This window comes from Notechis scutatus, chromosome 8 (assembly GCF_049901735.1).
Source record: "Notechis scutatus isolate UNSWTSFEM ecotype Mainland chromosome 8, rNotScu1.2, whole genome shotgun sequence".
NCBI lineage: Eukaryota > Metazoa > Chordata > Lepidosauria > Squamata > Elapidae > Notechis > Notechis scutatus.
The window spans coordinates 14,460,284-14,474,651 of record NC_142016.1 but is presented as its reverse complement, the minus strand read 5'-3'; the positions used below and the strand labels follow the sequence as shown (position 1 = coordinate 14,474,651).

The 14,368-nt window shown below is 39.0% G+C and overlaps 1 protein-coding gene across 2 annotated transcripts; it reads left to right on the top strand.

Moving 5' to 3' along the window:
* The first annotated feature begins 329 nt into the window (after nucleotides 1-329).
* SRSF4 (serine and arginine rich splicing factor 4) lies at nucleotides 330-12,581 on the top strand. Of its 2 annotated transcripts, XM_087970793.1 has the most exons (7): nucleotides 2,531-2,688; nucleotides 6,530-6,672; nucleotides 6,947-7,192; nucleotides 7,544-7,656; nucleotides 9,099-9,313; nucleotides 10,679-10,768; nucleotides 11,124-12,581. In XM_087970793.1, the coding sequence occupies exons 3-7, from the start codon at nucleotides 7,162-7,164 to the stop codon at nucleotides 11,971-11,973; spliced, it is 1,299 nt and encodes a 432-aa protein (XP_087826919.1). In that variant the 5' UTR covers nucleotides 2,531-2,688; nucleotides 6,530-6,672; nucleotides 6,947-7,161; the 3' UTR covers nucleotides 11,974-12,581. The 2 variants fall into 2 exon arrangements, with proteins under 2 accessions (XP_087826918.1, XP_087826919.1); XM_087970792.1 differs by lacking the exons at nucleotides 2,531-2,688; nucleotides 6,947-7,192 and adding an exon at nucleotides 330-634.
* Nucleotides 12,582-14,368: the final 1,787 nt, after the last annotated feature.

Genomic DNA, 14,368 nt, shown 5'->3' with positions numbered 1-14,368 from the left:
GTTTCACTTAGCAACAGAAATTTTGGGCTGGATTGTGGTTGTAAATCGAGGATTACCTGTATAATAATACAAGAGTGGAGAAAAATTTGAATTATTAAATTACAAGTTTAATAAATTATCATGCCCGTTGTAATTTATCGCACCAACAAGGTACTATGATGGGAGACACGAAATAGCCCCCCTCTTCCGAGTGCCTCTCCTGATTAAAGGAGCGCGTCCCCTTTAAGAGCCGCCGCCGCGTGCCGGAAGAAACAGGCCAGCTTCGAAAGCGCCGCTGGGAAGCTACCACGACTGGCGGCGTCGTGTGACGTGCCCACGTCAGCACGCACGCCCTTGCGTGCGTGTACTACGCCAGCGAGAGGCAGCGAGAGGGAGGGGGGCGAGAAAAAAATCGCCGCCGCCGCCGCTCCCTCCCCTCACACGGCCACCCCCGCGTGGAGCCCAGCGCGTGCAACGCCGCCCCTCCGTCGCCGCCGCCGCCGTCGTCCCCGGCGCGGGATTCCCGCGCTGGTTCTTTGGCGGGGGAAATGCCTCGGGTCTATATCGGGCGCCTTAGCTACCAGGCCCGAGAGCGGGACGTGGAGCGCTTCTTTAAAGGCTACGGGAAAATCCTCGAAGTGGATCTCAAGAACGGGTGAGGCGGTTTTTAAGTCTTCTCACTCCGCCTGCCCGTTGCCGGAAGGTCCTCTCTTGGGCCTAAACCCGGGCCGGGCTTTCATCCCGCGTTTCTTCCTGTCAGCGCGGCCTGCCACCCCGTAAAGCGCATGCGCGCCCTTTCTCTGTCCTTTCCCGCGCGCGCTTCTCTTTCCCTCTCTTTCCCCCGCTGCGCCCCCCCCCCCGTCAGCGATACTCCTGCGTTTCTCCGAGATCCTCCGGGGGGGTGGGGAGCCTTGAAGTTTCTCCCGAGCCAAGTTCCGTGCCTGACCCGTGTTGTGGCCCCTGCGGTGCGATTGGAGGAAGACTCGGGCACTCCTCTCCGGGTCAAAGCAGGCTTGGAAACCCTTTAAAGCAGAGGTCTCCAACCTTGGCAACTTTAAGACTTGTGGACTTCAACTCCCAGAATTCTCCAGCCAGCAGAGCTGGCTGGAGAATTCTGGGAGTTGAAGTCCACAAGTCTTAAAGTTGCCAAGGTTGGAGACCTCTGCTTTAAAGAAAGGGGGGTGGGGTGTCACCTGACATCCAGTAGCACTTCCCTGGATTTCTAGCCCGCCTTTTCTGCAGGAGCAAAAAGCTTTCATTCCCCGAACTCTGGGCGGAGAGGTGGGTCGACCGGCCCAAAATCACCCTCGTGAGTTTCCTCAGTGGCTGAGGATGGACTGGAACCTGCATTTCTTCCCTCCAGCACCTTCACTACGGGTAGTCCACTTAGGATCACGGTCCTCATCATCTTTTTTAACCACCCCATCATCCCTGGCGGGTTGGAGTCTGGGCAACTGCGTGGACCTAGCAGAGTGTTTTAATGGCCGGATGCCCTTCCTGTCGCCAATGTGATGTTTGTTCAGCAGATATATTCTCAGGGTGCCCAGAGAGAGAAATATCGGGCTCTACCTAGGATCCAACTTACGACCACAGTGGAGCCCAAAAATTTATGTTGCTAAGTGAAATGTTTGTTAAGTGAGTTTTGTTTCTCTTCCCCTCCCTCCCTTTGATGACTTTCCTCGCCATAGTGGTTAAGCGAATCGCGGCAGTTTATTAAGTTAGTAACACGGTCGTTAAATGAAAGCTGGTTTCCCCATTGACTTTGCTGGTCAGAAGGTCATAAAAGGGGATCGTATGACTCCGGGATACTGCAACCGTCATAAATATGAGTCAGTTGCCACAAGCACCTGTATTTTGATCACGTCACCATGGGGATGCTGCAAAGGTTGTAAGTGTGACAAAGGGTCATAAGTCACTTTTTCCAATGTCGTCGTAACTTCAAGCAGTCACTAAATGAACTGTTGTAAGTCGGGGACTACCTATATTTGGGATTGTTGTGTTTTGGGGGAGGGGGTATCTTTGAGTCAGTCTTTGACTCCTGGAGACTGTCTGGACTTGTTTGTTCAGTTTTCCTGGCGTGGTTTTTCAGAAGTAGTTTGCCATCTAGGGCTGAGACAGAGGGACCCAGCCCATAATCATGCGGCTGGCTTCTTACTAAAGGCTGGACTTAAAACAAATGTTCTCTGAAGTTTCTAGCCTGTTGCCTTAACCACTGCATTAAACTGGCTCTTTTAACTGTTACACCTGCTCAAAGCTTGGGTGTTACTATATTTTTTATCCCACCTTTTAAAAAACTGTAACTGGCAGAGGCAAGCATACCTAATACCTCTGCCTTCTATTTTCCCCACAACAGCCTTGTGAGGTGGGTTGGGCTGTGAGAGAGTGACTGACCCAACCAAAGTCACTCAGCCGACTTTCATGCCAAAGGGAGACCTAGAACTCATAGGCTGTAGGCTAGCACCTTCACCGATATGCCAAACTGGCTCTCTTGCTTTCATTTCGTGTTTAAAGTCTTATCATAGGACAAAATGAAATGTCTTCTTTCCTGAAGGAAGACCTGGAGCTGGAAGTGGGTCCTGGATGAAGCCCTTTTCTTAATGAACGAGCAGTACTGGAAGCTGCTGTGTACTGTCTGGGTTCATGCATTGTGCTGTGCTATGATTGACCATGGCTTATTGACTATCTAACAGCCAGATCCACAACAATATGGTAAGCCACAAACTATGGTTTACAAACCACAGTGGTTCAATTCAGGCAACAGGCCAAACCAAGACTAGGCAAACCAATTTTGATGTGGCATTTTGTACAATGGGTAAACAGCATCTTGCATGGACCATTAATCTAATTTCGGTGTTAAGTCTTTTTTGGTTTAATTGGAGATGTTAGATGTTGAACCTGGGATTTTTTAAATAACAGATCCTCTGTCTAATCAATGGCCATTCTAATAAATATATTGCTTGACATTTGGACTTGGATCAGGAAAGTCAATGATTGCTTAGAAAATGTATGCTATGCTGTCTTTACTTATTGTAGAATTTAAACAAATTTAATATAAAATGTATTTTTAGCACTTATAAAACAGTACAATTAAATGTGTATTTGTTTAAAACCAATCCCATTGCATTTGTACAGAACATGAGAGGGCTTAAGCCTGTATTTAAAGGGAGTAGGCTTCATTCCTTTCATCAATAATTATTTCATGACAGAATCGCAACATGATTTATAGAGCAGAGTGAGGGGTATTTATTTGAAATACTATTTAATTTACTCTGGTTACTGTATTCTCATGTAAATATGCATACACATTTCAAAGTATCTCTAAAAAATGGCAAGTTTACAAAAATAATTACCAGTATATAGTTGAAATATTTCTTCTGTAAAGGAGCACTGTGAAATTGATACAGTAGTGGTGGTGCAACAGTAGGCAGTGTCCATAATCCCCTATAGTAGTTGATTGAACAGGAAATTGTTGTCACATTGGGATAAATGGTCCAGGATATGTAAATAATACATGACTAAATCTTGCATGAGTTTCTTTAGGTTAAACAGGTTCTTTTTAGGACAAACACTTGTAACAGCTATCCAGAAGATGAAAAAATGTTAGTTATTCCTTATAGGATATAAGATAAAACTTTAATTGTAAATAAGATAAAACTTTTAATTGTAAAGCCCTCTGTTTAATAGTCTTTAATTACAAGCATTGATATTTGTCATATTTGTGATATCATTTTACAAATGATACAAATTATGTATTTTCCTTCAAATTCATATCATGCATACTGTCATTATAGACATGATGCAGGCTGATGCAGACATTTGGTAAATAGCATGCTAAACTGATGTTTTACTATACTATACAAACAACTAGCAAACAAATAAAAGTTCTTGCATTTAATAATAAAGTAATGGTGATGCCATCTAGATTTATAAATGTCATCAACTAATAAAAAGAACCAGATAGGATCAGTTCTTGGTATTCGAGCAATGCTCAAGTTGATCTCAGTTTGAACATAGATTTCTGAAGGTGATTTCTATTTTTTGCCCATCTTCAGACATCACATGATGCTTTGAAGAATAAGAAACTTCCTCTTTTACTTTTGATTAACTGAGGTCTATGCTGTCTAATGCAACAAATTGAATAAAGGTAACCGGCAATTTTTCAGAAAGCCAGCTTCAAAACTGATAGAAAATATATATAGTTTTTTTTAACTCCAGACCAGGGGTCCCCAGCCCTCAGTCCAGGATCCTGCAATGGGCCACAGCATGCCAGAAATCAGGCTGTGCGAACAAGCGAAGCCCCATTTGCAGGTTGCAGGCAGCATGCAAAACCACTCCCCCCTCCAGTCCACGGAAAAATCTCCATGGACCCGGTCTCTATTGCACAAAAAGTTGAGGGTCGCTGCTTTAGACAGCATACAGCAAACTAAATGATTACTTAAAAATAGAAGTATAATTTTTCAAATTATTGACAATAAAAGGTCATGGGCTAGTCGAGATTACACTAAATTATTTTGTTGTAATTTGAGCACGGTCTTCTATTTTCAGTAATTAGCCAAATTTAATTTTTCGGCTGACTTGTTATTAATGGGCCAGGAATTTGAATAGCTAAAACAATATTAACTCTTAAAATAATACCTTTATACTTTTTTAAAAAGTAGTTTGTTAGCTTTGTTTTAATGTTTGTAAATACAGTAGTGATTAGCAAACTGCAGATGGTATACTGCAGTAAATTGAAACTGCTTATTCTGTAAGAAATTGGGTAATATGGGTAAAACAAGTTGGGATATATAGGAGAAAAACAAAATTGGGGTCACAACGTTAAAAAAATGTCCATACTTTTTGACTTGCCTTAATGTCTAGGATAATATTTAGTTTGTTGGGATCTAATTCCTTACCTTATTCTGAAGCTTTGAAATGGCAGCATGGTGTCAAATACAACTGTTTTACTATGGTTGGCAGTAATATTAGGGCAGTAAACACTTTACTGTTGCACTAATTTACCATCAAAATACCAACTGTTGGACAGCTAATAGCATCTCCTAGACTTCTGTCAGATATTGATGGTTCAGACCATTGGTATTTTTAACAACTCTAACTTCAGGAGATGAGTGCCATCAGAATCTGTCTCTAGCACAAGAAGGAGTGGATTGCAACTAGAGAAATATAATTTCTGATCATTTTAAAGTTTGAAAAAGCATTTTTTTTCTCCGTTTGGTAGAAAAGTTAAAAAACAAAATTTTTTTGCTATCAACTCAAATATTTACTTCTTTAATTACATTAATTATTTCAGTTAGTATGTATATTTTATATTATCTGGCTTTTTTTTTCAAAGTCTTTTATGAATGAACCACCCCAAGATAATTTATCGAAAAGAATCCTGCCTAGATATTTCTTTGGATGTTATATTTATCTGTATGTCTGCTAGTGAAGCTGACTCCCAGTTAAACATGCACAGGATACAGACTCAGAAGAATAGATGTTTTAACCTTTTGCAACCAGAATTACAGATTTTGGTAATCTGAATCATCTAATTCTAGAGAATGCTACAATCTGTTTTACCATATGCTACCCAAGCATATGTCTCTAGTAAACAAAAACATTATGGTATTAAAGACTAAGAGCATTTTTGGATATTATGAAATGTTCTAGAGTTAAATAATGAAATATTAATGCAAAAGGTTTCCTTCCATTAAACATTCTAATATTTTTTAATGGGTGACTTATACATTTAGAAAATATATCACTCATTTAAAAAGAAATTATGTTTCATAATAAAGCGTTTTTAAATAATTCTGCTAATTTTTTGCTTCTGCTTTGGGGAAATAGAAGAAAATAATTAGCAAAATGTAGAAGGCATAATACTTTTTTATGAAATTGCCTCAGTTTGCTTCTTTTGTTCTTTCCTTCCTTTCCTCATATTTGAAAATAGCAGCTCACTCTAGCCAGCCCTGTAATAATTTTTTACTTATCAGATAGTCAGGTAAGAATTTCTATCCAGAAGCTGTTCACAACAGCCCAAGAGACATCCTTTAAGCAATGCTAATTGCTCAGGGTCTCCTAAACGCGGGAAGATCCTGTACAGAATTTCTGTATGGTCCATCGGTAGAAGCAGAAAATTTCAAAAAGAGCCAGATTGGCTTCTTTAAAGTTACCAGCTTCCTAACTGTGTTGTTATGTTGTGTGGTCTACTTCCTGTCTATAATGTGCTTTAAATAACCAATTTCTTTTTAAAAGAAAAAGTTATAAAAGCCTTAATGCCAGGGAGCAATTTGTCTCTTTGTGATTTCTTAAGCTATTAGTACCTGCTGCCATAACCCACTTTATGCTTTGTACATTTTTTAATGGTTACATCGTGCTCTTCCTGTTAATGACAACAAAGGAAAAGCCTTTGTTGCCATCAACAGCCTTAGTTTTTGTTTTGGAGGAAGATGCTTTCTGAAATACCTATCTCCTACATTCCCGAAGTTTCAAACTAGTTCCTACTGCCAGCAGACTGGCTGAGGTAATTGGTGACATATTTGATTCTGGAGTAGTCTCTTCTCTTCTCCAGGTATGGCTTTGTTGAGTTTGATGATGTGCGTGATGCAGACGATGCTGTTTATGAACTAAACGGCAAAGATCTTTGTGGGGAGCGTGTAATTGTTGAGCATGCTCGAGGCCCTCGTCGTGACAGCAGTTACGGTTCTGGACGCAGTAAGCACTACATACCATTGTACCAGTGATTCGTCTTTCTATCTAAAGTAGAATATTTTTTAAAAGCTGTAATTTTTTTAATGTAAACTTTGACTACTGTGGTTTCTATTAAAGTAACATCTGGATGTTAATTTGTATTAAACATTTTTAACGTAATTAAATAAATGAGATTTAATTTTTGTTATTTTATTTTTGTAAATATTTAAATGGTTTATTTGTAATGTAAATATTTGTTTAACATAGACTTAACTAAGACCTCAATGTTTCAATTAAGAGTCCTTTGAGGCTAAGATGACTGACTGCCTGTTCCATTTGCTGACCCTGGGTTGCCTTTCCATGAGTGGCTCTTTGACCTTTGTGGCCCTTGGCTGACCAAAAGGAAGCCATGTGACGACCGCAACCTTTTCCCATTAGACCTGGGTGGTGAGGACCCCAAGGGTTAGAGAGAGATGTGATTAATCTGAAATAGGTGCCTGAAAACCATTATTCATGTCAGATATTCAGAAAACTTTAAATCAATGTAAGTAACATTAGTAACTGACTATAGTGATTTGGTTATTTTGTTTTCAAAAAATGTTAGTATTTAAAAAAATGTAACTGTAGATGCATGTTTGATATTAGTATTTAATATAAAATATACAGTCTTATTGTGTGGTAATATTTTAGACATATGTTCATAGTTTTCTGGCTGGCTCAATTAGTATAACATTTAAAGCAAAGAGAATGTTGTTTAGGCTGGGGTGGGGGTGGGAAAGTGTTAACATAACTTTTGGATAGACTAGTTCTTACATTGTTGGGGTGGGGGGTGTAGGTTTAATTCCTAACTCCACTATATTAGCTAAAGTACTGCATCTGCTTATCACATCTCAAGGTGGATATGGTTATAGAAGAAGTGGAAGAGATAAGTATGGGCCTCCGACCCGTACTGAATACAGATTGATCGTTGAAAATCTGTCAAGCCGTTGCAGTTGGCAGGATTTGAAGGTAAGTGGAGTCTGGGCTTCTGCCAGTTCTGATTTAGTGATAGATAGTGCAAACATAAATTGAAGTCTTAATTCTTGTTGTATGATCCATGCCAAAGGAAATATATATATTTGTTTCTCAAATATATTCTTTATAGTTTTTATTTGAAACCTTAATGCAGTATACTAAGTGCAATTGTGAGCTTCCTGAGCATGAAGTGTTCACTGCCTATGCTCCTTTTATTACCTATATTGCATTACCTATTAAGTACAGAGAAATGCTTCCAAATCAACAGAAGTCTCTATATCAACTCTCAAACATGACCTTGATCTTTTAGAAGCTGTTCAGAAAAACTAAGAACAATTGTTTCTTTGGGGCACTTGTTGCAGTGGCTTACTCTTCTGTTTAAGATTGGATCATTGGGCCATTTGAATTGGCTAACCTACATATATAGGCCACTGGAATAGTTCTTTGTCTCTAGGGATGCAAACTGTTCTGAAGTACAAGTAGTCTTTAACTTACGACCACAATAGAGCCCCAGATTTCTGTTGCTAAGTGAGACAATTGTTAAGTGAATGTTGCCTCATTTTATGACCTTTCTTGCTACTGTTGTTAAATCAATCACTGCTGTTAAGTTAGTGACCCACTTGTTAATTGGGTCTGGCTTCCCTGAGTTCGCTTGTCAAAAAGTAAAAAAGGGTGATCATATGAACTTGGAACAGTGCAACCATCATAAATATGAGTCAGTTGCTGAGCATCTGAATTTTAATCACATGACCATTCAGATGCTGCAACCGTCATAAGTATGAAAAATAGTTGTGTTATTTTTTTTCAGTGCCATTGTAACTTTGAACATCACTAAACAAACTGCTGTAAATCAAGGACTATCTGTACTTTCCTAGAGGAGATAAATATCTTTATTGCAAATGCAGAGTAGCCCTCAGACAAAGAAACTCTAAAAAAACCTAGCTAGCATGTGTGTACTTTTTTGCCTCCAAGATATATATCATGAGCTTTTTTTGGATTGCTTACAATGCATTTCTCTTGCAGGCCTGTTGATTACACCTTTATTGTAATGGTGTACTCAATGGTATTGTCTAGCCTTTGGGGTCTTGTTTCCACCTTGCAAACTCCAGCATTTAACAGCACCTCCATTTTTGCCCTCCCCCCCACAATTGATTTCTTGTCCTGTTCTGTCTCCTTTTAAAATTCTACAAAAATGATGCCTTGAAAAGCAAGGGGTGTTGATATTTTACGAAAAATTAGCAATTATCTGCGATACCTAGAAATTGAGAGGTAGATAGAAATAACAAAATATTGATCAATAAATCAGTCATTCATTTAGATGTACAGATACCACATGTGCCTATTAGGACATGACCAGGTGTGTGTGTGTGTGTGTGTCATTTTTTCATTTGTAGCACTATCAGACCAAGATACTGAAACCCTGTATCTGTTCTTAGGATTATATGCGTCAGGCAGGTGAAGTGACATATGCTGATGCACACAAGGGAAGGAAAAATGAAGGTGTGATTGAATTCAAATCTTATTCAGACATGAAAAGAGCCCTTGAAAAACTGGATGGGACAGAAGTAAATGGTAGAAAGATAAGACTAGTGGAAGATCGGCCTGGGTCCAGGCGCCGCCGTTCTTACTCCAGAAGTCGCACTCATTCAAGGTAAGTTTGTAATACCATGCTTATTAGGGCAATAGTTCAGAATAGTTAATGAAAAATAACAGGATATTCACTTGCAGGAAAAGCAGTGAAGTGTTAAAAGGACCGAAATTGTCATAATGAATTATGCTGGTGATAAAGAAATAGAGGTGTGGTTCAGGAATAATGCCAAGTTATGACTTGGTATGATACTGTTGAGTAACCACGACAGTCATGTTTCCACATATGGAATTTATATCTCCAGCTTCTATTTGCCATTGAGGCAAGCCATAGCCTTTTCATTTGAGGGAGCAGATAAATCACCTGCCTGAGGAAAGGGATGTATGATCCTTTTCCAGAAGCATTGCTATAAAGCTGTTCTACAGGAAAGCAGTTAATGAAGTTTATATGGGAAAATTCTATTATTTGAGGATCTCTGGATGAAAGCTGGAAGCTGATGAAGCTGAACAACTATGTTTTGAAGCCACCCTTTACAATATTGAATACAATTTGATACAATTTGATACAATTTAGTTTTTATTTACAAATATATAAATATGGTATAATCTTGCACGCTAGAATCAGAAGCCAGATCCAACATAAGAAGGCAGTATCTTATTGGCGGAACATATGTTTAGGTTGTAAAATGTCACAAAATCATTGCCTGGCATGTTCAGATAAAATTTTGAAAAATAGCCTGGAAAGTTATTAACCAATTATTGCAGAGAATAAAATCTAGGCTGATCAATGACTTGAGTTTTGTTCACATGTTCAGGTCAACATTTAAGTAGTAATGATCAGCTTTTAACTCTATTAGTATATCAGTTGGAATCCTAGTGAAGGGCTCCAGGTCATGCAGAAATATTTGAATGTACAAAAAATGGTTTTCACTACAAGCATGGAAACTGTCTATTAAATAATGCACAACTTTTCTTGAAGATAAAAAGCAAATAAAATAACAGGTCTGCAAAGCCATTGGAAAAGCCTTGTGTCTTTGTAATTTGAGTTGTAACAAAATTATTATCTAAACAACTTTCTTCCTCCTGCTTTCTTTTCTTATTCCAGTGATCCCTCTGACCACAATTGCATTCTCTTTATTTCATCTATTTATCTTTGTCAAAGCTGGCTTTTGTTTTCCTCTGACACTAAATGAAACTAATCTTATCTCTGACATTAGAAGGTTTTATGGAGCCCCATTTGCCAAAACCTGTTAGATTTCTTAGTAATATATAAACAGAACTGTGTTGTCTCAGAAATCCTCTAGGGAGGTAGCGCCTTCTGTTATACTGTGTTATGCAGCTTGAAAGGGGATTTCTGTGCCATGCTCAGCTGATTCTCTTGAATGCCCATGGTAATTTAACAACTGTGACACGATTGTATTACCTCCAGGTCTCGCTCTCGAAGCAGACATTCCCGTAAAAGCAGGAGTCGTAGTGGCAGTAGTAAAAGCAGCCATTCAAAGAGCAGATCACGATCCAGGTACAGTAAAGTTTAATTAATAGTGGACATAATTTAAGTTTATGCTCCAGTAACATGCATTCTAAAAAAAATTGGCAGTGTTGCAATAATTGCTCTTCAGGAACAGTTATATAGTGTTATAATCAACAGTTATATGCCTTACACAGTGGGATGCAGGGGATTATTAAGCATTGAGAATATAATTGAAATCATAATTGTGAAAATTTAAACAGTATTATTTAAGTAGTCGGAATATTTATAATCAGAAATTTGAACTGTCTGAGACGTCTGCTGAATTACAAGATAAAGATTTGGCACTACCAAATCATTGAATACCTGCAAAACTTTCTATTTTTTTTTTCTTTTTGACTACCAGGTCTAGATCTCATTCCAGAAGCAAGAGCCGTAGTCGGAGCAAAAGTCATAGCAGAGGCCAAAAGGAAAAAAGCAGGAGTCCAAGTAAAGATGATAAAAGCAGGAGCCGCAGTAGAAGTGTCGAGAAATCTCGAAGTAAAAGTAAAGACAAACCACAGGATATAGTTCAAAATGATGGTGACCACCAAGCAAAAAGCAGAAGTCCCAGCAAGGAAAAGAGTAAGAGTAAAAGCCGTAGTAGGAGTGGCAGCAAAGAGAGGGTAGAAAGGGAGGAAAGGAGAAGCGTAAGGGGCAGTCGGAGTAAAGAGAGAGAGAAGAGTGTCAGCAAGGGAAGGAGCAGGAGTAAAGAAAGGAGTAGGAGTAAAGAAAGCAGGAGTAAAGAAAGGAGCAGAAGTAAAGAAAGGAGCAGGAGTAGAAGCCGTAGCAAGAGCAAGGACAAGAGGAAAGGTAGGAAGAGGAGCAGGGAGGCCAGCAGGAGCAGGAGTCACAGCAGAAATGAGAGAAACAAGAGAAGGAATAAACGTGACAGCAAGTCTAGCAGCAAGAAGAAAAAGAGAGAAGATCAAGAGCGGTCCAGGTCCAGGTCCAGGTCTAGGTCCCGATCTCAATCCAAGGAAAAAGAGCGTATAAAAACAGAACCTGACCCAAAAGACGCCAAAGGCAAGGGTGAGGAAATGGACACCAGTTGTAGATCAAGGTCAAGGTCAAATTCCAAGTCTAAAAATGTCAAATCAGAATCTCGCTCCAGATCCAAATCCATTTCAAAAACGAGATCCCAGTCGAAGTCTAGATCGAGATCTGCTTCTAGGTCACATTCTCGATCTAGGTCGCGATCTCGTTCCAGATCCTAAACTTGCTGCAACCCACATTTAGAGCTCTATGAGAAGTCTTTTGTACATGTTTGGTAGTTGTAGCACAAGTGATTGGAGTAGAACACATGTCACTGCTGTACATTTTTAATACCCCCCCACCAATGGTGTGTTTGTAAGTGTTTGGTCCAGTGCTCCCTCTCTGTTGCATGTTCTTGAACTAGAGACTGAGGGCTTTCTTCAGGTACGGTGCATCATCCTAGATTTCCAGAACAGCCATAGAGAAGGAGCATTGCATTGATGGGCTTCTAAGATTGGAATGATGACTCCTAGGTAGGTATGGTAATTTCAACAATTTGCCCTTAAATTGATGCCCCTTGATGTATGCCATTTAGTGAAAAGTGCAAAGTCTTAAATTTCATAATACTTTTTTTTTGTTTCATATTTTGGACTTGCAGAGTATGTGAATAGCACAGTCAGGAAAATTAGATACCTACAGTAAACTATAGGAAGGGAAGAAACAAAAGTAGAGCTCCACATTCTGGTATTGTGACAATATCCTTGTTTTATATTTTTTATTTTTCCCCATCTTGCAAAAGTACAGTGACCCCTGTTTCCATTAAATTTGAATAAAGACTATTTTTGCTTGACCAGTTGTTGTAAAGCTTTTAAGTGAATGCTGCTTTGTCCCCTTAAAAAATGTACAAGAGTTTCAAGTCAATCATGCAGCCCTTTATAGGCAGAATTTGCAGCAAAGACTTCTGACATTTAATTATTTAACAAAAAATAACAATTGTCCTTTTCCTTCCCAAATTCCTCCGTTACTTGGGGGGAGGGAAAATATGAACTTGTGGGAAACAATCTGTGCAATAATTGTAGTTCTGATAAAGTTTCCCTCGTATCCTCAACTTATGGATCTGTCCATCTAGTTTCCTTAGCCATGGTATGGAAGTGATCTTTACACATTTTCCCCTAATTACAATCCTGAGACTCCAAGTACTAATTAAGTTCATTTCTGTGTAGCTTTTATTGCCAGTTGTGACACTGAAAACGAACTCCTGGTCTCAAAGTGTTCTCAGAGGCATCTCATTTTTAAAATTCAGTACAGGTATTCCTCATTTACCTATCACAACTCTTGTTAAGCACAGTGATTGTTCAGTAAAACCACAACTGTGTTTACAACCTTATTGCAGTTTTCCTTTACAAATCTGCAAAGTTTGTAAACTTTGGCTGCAAAGTTACTTTTTCATCATTGTCGTTACTAGACAATGTGCAAAGCAGTTGCTAAACAAAGACTTCACTTTCCTGAACCATTTGCACATGGTTCAAAAAGAAAATAGCTCTAATTAAGTCTGAAATCTGCCTACTCCTGTGACAATCAAATGATGATGAACTTAAAGATTAGATTTCTCCATAAGTGGAATACACTTATTTGGGCAAATGGTTATTGTGACATCTTATACATCTGGGAAGGAACTGCTTCTACATACAGACTTCTGCAGGTGTTCAAAGCTGCAAATGAAATATTCAGAAGAACAGAATTCCAACTGATACATCATGGGATGGATGGGAATTATATCAAATAGTCTTGGCTTCACTAAGGATTGGCTACAGGTTCAATGGTCATCAGTACTTGCAGGCTTTATCAACAGTGTTAACAATATTATCTTTCTCACCCAAAAGAGCAGCACAATTAAAGTGTAAACATTTCTCTGCGTGCCAGGCTTGCATATGAAATGAATCCCTCTATTTTTTGCATTCACCTCGCCATCTTTGTAAAGAAACCAACAATATAGCATTCTTGCAATTGTTGGGCTCAAACTCAATTTCTCACACATTAAATTTGCATAGCAAAGTCATTCAATAAGTAAATCATACCCATATTTTAACATTTTTCCAGTTACACCATTGCTTACATGCACCATTGCTTACATTTCCAACATTCTTGTAACCTGATGGGTCCCTAAATACTAACTTCCAATAACCAAGTTTTTGACATAATGATTTTAATAGGACAATAGATATAGACTACTAGATCAATGGCCTTAATTAGACCTAGGCCACACACTTTAGCAGGGGTCGCCAACCTTTTGGACCTAAGGGACCACCAAACTCATAATTTTAAATCCCAGGTACCACTAACTGGTTCTGTGGGCGTGGCCTAATTTGTGGGTGTGGCTTGGTCATGTGATTGGCTGGGAATGGCTTGTATGTAACATAAATATTTATATAAATATTGATATTTTTTTTTATAAAAAAGAGCAACTTTTACCCAAAATCAGGCAAAGCAGGCAGATTGAGTTGCTTACAAAATCACAGATTCATTCGGAGATCTATCTTATCTGCCATTGGCTAGCTCAGTCTCTCAAATTTGCTTGCTGTGAGTGCACTGAATAATAGAACCTTCAGTCCTAAGGGAGGTTTGGCTGTGCTTAAA

Bases quoted from the DNA above. Each gene is read 5' to 3' on its own strand.
- SRSF4 (XM_087970792.1), top strand. From the start codon at position 528: ATGCCTCGGGTCTATATCGGGCGCCTTAGCTACCAGGCCCGAGAGCGG. The intron at 7,657-9,098 runs GTAAGTGGAGTC...ATCTGTTCTTAG, and splicing joins GCAGTTGGCAGGATTTGAAG to GATTATATGCGTCAGGCAGG. The intron at 10,769-11,123 runs GTACAGTAAAGT...TTTGACTACCAG, and splicing joins AAGAGCAGATCACGATCCAG to GTCTAGATCTCATTCCAGAA.